The sequence below is a fragment of the Nestor notabilis genome, unplaced genomic scaffold (assembly GCF_000696875.1).
Source record: "Nestor notabilis isolate BGI_N333 unplaced genomic scaffold, ASM69687v1 scaffold10035, whole genome shotgun sequence".
Lineage (NCBI taxonomy): Eukaryota > Metazoa > Chordata > Aves > Psittaciformes > Psittacidae > Nestor > Nestor notabilis.
In genome coordinates this window covers 2990-12853 of record NW_009929845.1, presented here as the reverse complement: position 1 = coordinate 12853, position 9864 = coordinate 2990, and the positions used below count along the sequence as shown (strand labels likewise).

The 9864-nt window shown below is 43.8% G+C and overlaps 1 protein-coding gene across 1 annotated transcript; it reads left to right on the top strand.

Annotated features, from left to right (window-relative positions):
- Positions 1–233: 233 nt before the first annotated feature.
- On the top strand, positions 234–8101 carry LAPTM4B (lysosomal protein transmembrane 4 beta; the record flags this gene model as incomplete). The annotated part of the gene is made up of 3 exons (XM_010015174.1): positions 234–345; positions 7256–7329; positions 7930–8101. Coding segments are annotated over 3 exons (358 nt in total), but the record flags the coding sequence as incomplete, so codon positions are not given.
- Positions 8102–9864: the final 1763 nt, after the last annotated feature.

Here is a 9864-nt window from a genome sequence, read left to right as displayed (position 1 = left end):
GAATAGGAACAAAAAGTAGTCCACATTTTGTTTCACTTTCCTGCCACCACCTGGGGAAGAAATAGGTCCTGTTTACACAAGCCCAGAAAAAGTAATTGGTTAAATGCTGCAGTTGTACAGTTGGAAAACAGCTTCTGCCATAGTTGGCATGGACTGTGGTAGGGATATGCCGCCCAGAGGTTTTTCATGGATTACTTGCACAGCCTGACCCTTTCCCTTTTTCCTCTCTGTAGATTATCAATTCAGTGGTATTGCTGATTCTGCTGAGTGCCCTGACTGATCCTGACCAGTACCATCTAACCAGTGCTGAATTAGGGGGTGAATTTGAATTTATGGATGATGCCAGTAAGTACAAACTGCCTAAATACTAGCGCTCATTGCTCCAGTTTTATGTAACTGTCCTATCATTTCACGAATTGCTGTCCTTTAATTATTGCTTCACCTTGTTATGTTAAAGATATTTTCATTGTGAAAGGTGTATTCATGGCAGAGTTCAAACTAGTAGTAATCTTATCTGCTACCTATTAGTAATCCGTGTGCTTGGCAAAGGCTGACCCTTGACATGGCGATGTTATTGCTGAGCATGATGCAAAAAGCCCCAGGGGGATTTTGCAAGACACAGGATGATATGGAGTCTCTGCACCTCCTAACACCATGTCCTGTAGTGCCTGCACAGGCATAAGAACCCGTGCTGCTTCTTATGTAACTGGCTGAATGTGTTCATTCATGTTGTACATACTTACACACCTGCCATGTGTACATGGCAGACTTGCACAAATCTGTTGTAGTAGATGCAAGTATAAATATTAACTGTATGGTCATAAGCATATTAGCAATAACACAGGGTGACTTCCTTCTCTCATCAAAGGCCATGATAGAAAATCTTCATTATCATTCCAGGGGAGGGTGGGCTAGGCCATTTATGTCTTCTGACAAAACCTGCTGTCTGTTGCAAATGTTTCTTTCTTCCATGACTTTCAAATTATTTGGTGATGTTTGGTCTGTTGATTTCCTTTAACTATTTAGTTTGTAACCAAAAAAGTTCTCCCTCAATGTGATTTTGATAAAAATGTCTGTTTATTTTCGTTTCTGCTCACAAGATTGTTACAGTCAACATTTCTCACAGTAATCTGAAAGAAGGTCTCCTGCTAATTATGCTGGTGTCTTGCTGCTCAGAATCACACCCATCCACAGCAAAAGGCTCTAAGTCCTTCAGTAAGAATATCAGTAGGAAAAGGAAAGGCCCCACACATGAGGAAAATAATTGCACCCATGGTGGGTCAGAGCTGCTAGGTATTAGTTAAGGGATGCTTATTTCCACAAGGTCTTTAGTGCAGATATGCCTAACTCAGTTTATTAGAGGGGCAATTACTACTTTATTGAGTCTTCATTGAAAAGCCACCTACAATTTCTAACTAAAAATCTGTTTATATAACTGGATTTAAGAAAGTAAGGACCATAGCAGATACAGATGGGCTCCTAGCTGATTCTGACATATTTAAACTGACTGCCTTGTCCTAATTCTCAGAGATTAACCTTGGTAATGACTGTCTGTCAGTGTGGTTTTATATAGCCGACATCAGAGTCCTGCCAGTGCCTAAGGCTTTAAAATTGTAATTCTGTTTTGTAATGCAATAGCTGTCAGATCAAGTACATTGGGGATTTCCAGCTACACTTGAAAATTGTATTTTCTGTATTTTTTATCAAGGTTTCTGAAGTGAACCCTGCAAGACTGTAAAAGGATGGCTTGTGGGCCAAGTGACCTCATTTCTATTTGGTAAAGGAAACATTTCACAGGCGGTTAAATTACTAATGAACATTTGAATTAATGTCTCCTTTTATTTTTTGACTCCCTCTAGTTTAATGCCTTGCTGAGTAAAGGCAGCTGAATCAAGCAACTGGCTTTTATAGTTACTGGAAATAGCTGGCAGGAGATAATTTTGTTCTTTTCTTCTTTAAGTATTACTATATTTGTTCAAATCTGAGGAAACGCTTTCTTACAAGATAGAACAGCAACAAACTTCCAGATGCTCTTCTCTTGTCCTACTTTTATTTGTCTTTTTTTCAAGAATTTCCCAGGTTAGCTGCATGGGCTGAAATTCTTAGATGTGAGACCATATGTATGAAATAGAGGAAGATACATCAATTTTTATGCTAATGAAGGTCCCAAAGTTGTTATCTATATGTACATGTGTTCACGAATAATAATAATGGAAATAGTAGTAACCATTCGTACTAATTTTGATGCTCCTATCAACAACAAGCAAAAAAGTAAATTACAAGTGCCTGTGAAATTGTCACTCCCTTTCCCTCCCTCCTCAAGCAGGCTTCTTCATAACAGACCTGAAAATATGATCTGGAAATAAACTTATCAGCTGAGTCACAGTAGTGGAATTACAGCTAACTTGAAGTTTATGATAGATTTCCCTTGACTTCCAAGAAACCAGGATTCCCCCAGTATTTGTATTCCTGTTTATTTCTGGCTGTGCTCAGGCGTGGTTTATGAAGAATTTTCATTTTTCTGTTCCAGCAGTGGGAAAAACTCCTGCCATGCATAGAGCCAGAGCCAGCATAGTGCAAACTGCTTGAAAATGCCAGTGCAGCATCAGTTCTCGAATGGCTGCTCAGCCTAAATTTCAGGATTTAGCATGGTTCCCAGGGTGTTACCAGAGGCTCCAAAATGCCTGTTTGATTAAGGACAGAAGGAATTTACCTGAGCACTTAGGAAAAGCTGTAGGTTATAGCTTTTCCTTTCTATTTTAGAAAAGGAAACAAGGCAGGGGAAAGTCTGCCAAGACTTGCCATGCGGCAGATGGAGGTACTGGAAGACACTGTGTGTGTGGTTTGGATGGCTTTCTGAGGTGTACATCTAGGAGCCAGGGAAAACGCTGGGCTTCCTCCTGTGCTGCATATTCAGCTAAGCCCATTTAGTCTCATCTTTCTTTTTATTATTTCCTTGGGGCCTGAGGGAGTTTATGAACTAGAAGCTGGACTAGGAAAAAATAGAAATGTGTGAGCTGCCCAGTGTAATACTGCTGCTGTTAAAAGACTAGTAATCTCTGGTCAGGAGATGGAAAAGCCCTATAAGTTGTTTTGACTCCCCAGAGGGTTTCACCTGAACCTCCTGCTCAGCTTCTCCAGATCCACAGACCATGATCCTGATGTGTCAATGGCCCAAACAAGCAGAGAATATTGCTTATATTTTCTACCTTCACAGTTTCACAGATGTGTGTGATACTTCATAAGCCATATGAAAAAGACTGAAATCTTTTTCAAAGTTCCCCTGTAGAAACTGAGGGGAACTTTGACTCTGATGTCAGCAACTCGGGCCAAAATCCACCTGTGTCCCTGCCGTGGGACGGGCAGACAAGACAAGCAGAGGTTGCAGGGCAGGGTAATGTGATAGTCTCTTTGTTGAACGTGACATGCATCCAGGGCTTAAAAAGATTAATGAAAATAGATAAATTTTAACAAGGAAACCTACTGACAGCAGGCTCGGACTTCTTTTGGGGGTTAAATGGACGTGGTAAAGTAGGTACCCTTCCTGCTGCAATCCATCAACACCACCAGGTAGCATGAGCCCCATGTCACGCATAGGGAGGGGGAAAAAACTAGATCCCTGCTCCCGTGTAGCATAGTCAGGGCTGCATCTTCCTTTCTAGCTTTATCCCCTGGAGTAAATGACCTGGGCTCAAACATGCAGCAAACTCTTTCCTTCTCAATGGCCTCCTTCCTTTGCTGGAGAGAAAATGCCACTGCCACACAGGTTGTGACCCAGGAGGCTGCAGAGTGGCTGCCAGCAGCAGCACTGAGCTTGCACAAGCAGCTTGGAGGAGAGTGAGGCAGTAATCCTTAGCTGGCAGTAAGGAAGCCAGGCTGCTGGATAAATAAGGCTAGGAGGGTGGGCAAGACTGCCTGAGGATTGCAGGCTGCTGACCAGCAGCTTTCTGGCCCCTGCCGTTGGAGCTGTGAGCCAGTGATTTAACTGCAGGGCTGGGGCAGGTGATGAGCTGGAGGATTTGAGGTCTCCATCACTCCACCAAGGTCCTGGCTCAGGGACAGGGCTCACTGGCTGCTCCTCTTTGTCCCCGCAGCACCCACCACCAGCCTCCTTTAGACAAGGAGAGGGGAAGGCAAGGTGTGTGAGATGGCTTTGAGGGAGCTCCAGTTGCAGAGCTTGCTGTGTGCACAAGCACCCGTGGCAGGAGCTCTGCCCAGCCCCAGTCTGGTAGGAAGGATCTCACTGCAAGGTATAAAAGGAAAAAATCCCCTAACTGGTTTCTTTAAACCCAAGCAGAAAACTCAAAAACCATCTAGGACAACAGGCTGTATAACCACTGCAGTGGTCCAAGTACTTCTAGCCTCAGTGCAACAGAAAGTACAGCATGGCTGGGAAAAAAATCACACACCCCTGTTAGCTTCTCATTTAATGTACTACATATCTAGTTTTGTTCTGATTAATTGAAGCTGACACAGCTCAAAAAATCCAATGAAGCCTTAAATGAGAAAGAACCCGCTTAAGCCAACTAGGACTTGGCACAGGAGAGCACAGCTAGAGGGACAGCAATGACGGGGAGCATGAGTATGTCAGACCAGAGGCTCGATGTCAAGTTTATCGCAGTTTGCTAGGCTCTGGCTCTGAACCAGTACTGCTGCAGTCACAAGCAGGGTGACGCCTGTAACTGCTGCATCTGCTGCAAATGACAATGGCACAGTGAGTAGGTGGCTAGGATTAAGAATGGACAGAATAAATACATGAGCAGTGCCTTCAAACTGGTGGTTAGAATGAAAATATTGATCCAAGAGCCTCTTTTACAAGAGGTTCAGGAGAGGTTAGTGGCTACAAGCAGCTATTTCCACTTCTTTTCTTTCATTTACCTCGATTATACTTGGTCTATTCAAAATCATTTTGATTTCACAGGATGTATGTGGGCAGCCAGAGTAAAAGACCACACAGTTAAGTAAAGAGGCTGCAGTATCTTTTATTGGTACAGGTTTCTTTTGTGGGTGCTTCTTCCTCTTGAGGGCAGAATTTAGATCACCTCTAACAAGCACAGCACTTCCTTATAGCTCCTAAAAAGATGGAGACTGGTTATGGCAGTGCAGCTCAGATGCCTGTGCTGGATTATCTGGTTCTCTACACAGTCAGAGAGGAGAAGGAGGTGCCAATGAAGAGCAATTTTGTATGAAGAGCAATTTGGGATACTCTGAGATGTTATTCCCTCCTGAATTAGGAGCAGGGAGCCCAGCTGCCTCTTGATGGCATTTCCAAGCACCCACAAGCCAAGCTGCATAAAGCCACCAGGAAGGAAACAGTGAGTGCAGGGTGCAGCTAACTTCATCACTGAGTGCTGATGCCTCTCCTGGGTGAGAACTGCTAATTTTGATCATAAGACAAATATTCAAGCATTTGCACTCTGAGTAAGGTCATCTGGACTCCAGGCTCTCATCAGGCTACAGTGGTTTAAATGTGCTCCTCCAAGTGTCCAAGAAAGGGGCCCCATCCATTAAATTAGGAAGTAGCACATAATAGGGCTTCTTCTGCTGCATTTGAGTCCCTTTGCAAGGCAGTGTCTTGGGAAAGGGAAGATCTGGGTTCCTAATTCCTTAATCCCGCTCTTGGTAGGCATTGTTCACAAGGAGCTTGTAGCCTAACATACATAAGCACGCTCTGGGGATGCCCTCACCAGCCAACAACAGTCTGCTCTTGCTCATTTTTCTGCCAGCACCACAAGTCTCAGGTTCCTTTCTGCATCAAGGGCCAGCAGAAATCTGGTTTAGTGTTGGCAGAAGGTGTAAGATAGGGCAAGATTTGTGTTCCCTCAGTCAGAGGAGGATCAAAGATTGGGTCCTTTGTCTTCTACATGCATCATTGTACTGGTAGGCTGGAAGAAGTGACAGACAGCACTTAGGGTCTAACCGTCCTCTTCAGCCATGAGAACCTGTACTGCTGCCTGGTGGTGGTAGGTGAGACCTGACCACATCTACCAGATCTGGATGTTTGATGGGCCTTCGATGAAGTCTTCAGGGCATCTGTCCGCAACCTGATTTTGATGTAGCCAGGGAGGCAGAGAGACTGTCCCATGCTGTAGGATGATACTGATCATGTGCTGGAGTTAGATGTTGTGTCAAGTCTGTGATCAAACGGAGCCATCTTCACACTTTGAATGCCTCCGAAGTCAGGCAGTGATAGGTAGTGAACAGCCTGAACACTGTCATGTATTTGTGTGTCTCAAGTCTACCATGTGTCTCACAAAGCAGGTAGTTAAAATGCACTTGGTGACAGCAGTGTGAACAGCAGTTTCCTCACAGATACCTGGGGAGGTGGGATCTCCAAAGTCATGTCCTGTATACCTCACATCCTCTCTCCTCTTTGTGCACTGGCTTAGCCTCAGAAAAGTAGTTGAAATGTTCAGTTGCACTCCCAAACTCACTAGAAGGTTGGACTCAGAAATACACTTTTGGTATCCTGACTATGGCCTGTAATAGTGCTATTGAGGGAGGTGTATATGAAAAGATGAAACATACATAATTTTTCCCCCCAGGATCTCCTTCCAGCAGTTTGTGGCTTAGGAACTTCTTATATCTTACGAAAACTTAATTGAAAGCTGAGCAGCAATAGAAGAAAAAGATAGGAGTCCTGTAATTACTCCAGCCAAAACCTTAAAGAATATTTTCTTTCCTTTACTACTTCACCTTTCCTGACAGCTATACATCTTCATTAATAAACTTTATACCTCTGTAGTATTGTTGGTTGAAATGAAAATTTCCAAGATGTTATTTCTTCTCTAAGATGCCTCTACCTGCCAGTTTCGCTTTTAAAAATTCATTTCTCCTTTTCCAGAGTTTTTAGAGATAAGTGAGCAAAGATATACAGCAGCTATTAGTGCAAAACCAATCTGTAGTGTAGGAAAGCAGACACTTTCTGACTACAGATGTCATCATCACCAGCAAAATAGTCTTCTTGTCAAGACTGCTGCTGGTTTTTTAAAATCCTCACAAAAATTAAACCATTCATGACATCTCTACAACCTCATAGAGGCTGCAGAGCCTTGCACAGTGTAATCACTGTCTGTGCTTCTTATATTTAAGAGGTATCCCACAAAAGCCACAGATTTCCTTCAGCAATGGCTGAATATGCACCTGACTCCCATCTCCACCCACTTCCTACCCTGCTCTGCATTAGGTGAATGGCAAAATAACTGAACCAAGCTCTGAATTTGTCTGTAATCATTTTGACATGTTTCTCTTCCAGATATGTGCATTGCCACAGCAATTTCTCTTCTTATGATTCTGATCTGTGCAATGGCTACATATGGCGCATATAAGGTAATTCATTATATTTGGTAAAGACGTGAATCAAGTGAAACATAAAACTGTAGAAACAAAATTAAGAAAATTGCTTTCTAACAATGTCTTGTTTAGTTGTTTAGCTGAAAACTGAGAGGGAAAAAAAGTCAAAGAGGCAGCATAACTGATTGCTTAGATTGATGGTATCCCAGGGCCCCATGCTGCAGGCAGGAAGAGTGCCCAGTTGTGTTGAGTGTCTGCAGTTTCAAGTATCAGTAAGCTCTGGACAAACTGGGAATTCAGAGAACTGAATGTTGCACCTACCAAAGTTAAGGGTATATTTTCCACATTCACCTGCCAAGCCTGTGCTTTATCCCAATATTATTCCTATTAATTAGGGGGGAAAAGTATCATGTGGTTTCTAAACGTCCTCCTATAATGAGTTGTGGGACTTACGCCACACATATTCATGCAGTTCAGCAACCAGACTGGCTTGGCCAGCCTTTTTGGCTGAATACCATATTTTAGCTGACCTAACACTGCCTTGTGTCAAATATTCCTTACAGTTTAGTGCAGAAAGACATATATCCTCCTATTTTAACTTGTGGCTGATGAGTTTTTGTTTTATTTCCTTTTTAGCAACATGCAGCTTGGATCATCCCTTTCTTCTGTTACCAGATCTTTGACTTTGCTCTCAACACGTTGGTTGCCATCAGTGTACTCGTCTATCCCAGCACAATTCAGGACTATGTCCGCCAGCTGGTAAATCACTTTATGTTCACAAGCCTTTGTGGGGGAAAAAATGTGCAAGGTGCACTGTCTGTCCTCTATTCTAGCCCATGGTTTGCTGTTGACTTATTATGCAGTCCTTGAAAGTCCCCTCAGTCCTTGCTAGTGTGTGTTCAACATCCCTTGCAAGGTTACATTACTAACTTAATACAATATTTGTGCAGAGCTCTGGAATTCTGCAATATCATGGAAGCTCTCAACACCACTTCATTTATGAATATGAGACTCATATTGCAAGACATAGATAATAAGTAATTGCTTTTGGATTCAGAGTTATTGTGTTCCTATCCAGTGGCTTGTTTTTGGTGCTATTTCAAGGATGTTTTGTTGCTCCTTTTAATTTATTTCCTGGCTTTAACACGGATTTCATTAGGCAGGAGTTCAATTCAATGTAGGTTTGGTTTTGCTAGAAAATATTTTTGGATCCTGTCTTAGGGACAATTAGAGGCTCCCTTCTTGCTGTGGTCTCCTTTGGCCAAACTTCCATAGCCAGTATTGTGTGAATTTACAGGATATGATTGCGACCACCTAAAGTAAAGACATGTCCTGGGTTCAGCTACAGCAGTCATTTTTTTTCTCCTTCTTAGTAGCTGGTGCAGTGCTGTGTTTTTGACTTTCAGTCTGGGAACAACGCTGATAACACCGATGTTTTTAGTTGTTGCTCAGTAATGTTTACTCTGACCAAGGACTTTCTCAGTCTCATGCTCTGCCAGGGAGGAGGGGAAGCCAGGAGGAAGCAGAGACAGGACACCTGACCCAAACTGGCCAAAGGGGTATTCCATACCACAGCACGTCATGCCCAGTATATAAACTGGGGGGAGTTACCCGGAAGGCCCAGATCGCTGCTCGGGTCGGGCTGGGTATCGGTCGGCGGGTGGTGAGCGGTTGTGTCCTTTTCCCTTGTTATTCCTCTTGTCATTATTATTGGTAGCAGTAGTGGTTTGTATTATACCTTAGTTACTGGAGAGCTGTTATCTCAACCCGTGGGAGTTACATTCCTTCGATTCTCCTCCCCATCCCTCCGGGAGCGGGGGGAGGAAGGAAAAGGGGGGGAGTGAGCGAGCGGCTGCGTGGTTCCAAGTTGCCGGCTGGGCTTGAAACACGACAAGACAAGAGCCCACGAGCCACTGTCTCATCACAGAATCACATGCCGTGTCCAACAGGGTTCATGTGGAGTCACAGATCTCTGGAGAAGCCACCACTGCAGCTGTCTCTGAAAATCTGCCTTGAGAACCTGAATAGAGATTTTCTTGGCTAAGAACTTCGTTGTGTGGAGGGAACACTAGCTAGGGCAGTATAAAAGGTGTTCCCCAGGTGTTCCCAAGGGCTCAGTATTGGAGCTAGTTCTGTTTAATAACTTTATCAGTGATCTGGACAAGGAGATTGGTTGCACACTCGGTAAGTTTGCAGCTGGCACCAAGCTGGGCAGGAGTGGGCTTCAGGGTAGGAAGGCTCTACAGAGGGATCTGGACAGGTTGGATCAATGGGCTATTGTATGAAGTTCAACAAGGCTCAGTGCCTCCACTAGGGCCACAACAACTCAGAGCTCCTTTTTCTACAGAATTTCTGTTCACTCTCAGTATGGTCCCTAATCATCCCCCTGTCCTGCATACTGGTGAGGCTGCACCCTGAATCCTGTGTTCAGTTCTGGCCCCTCACTATAAGAAAAACATTGAAGTGCTGGAGTGGGTCCAGAGCAGGGCAATGAAGCTGGTGAAGGGTCTGGAGCACAAGTCTGATGAGGAACAGCTGAGGGAACTGGGGTTGTTTAGTCTAAAGGAGGCT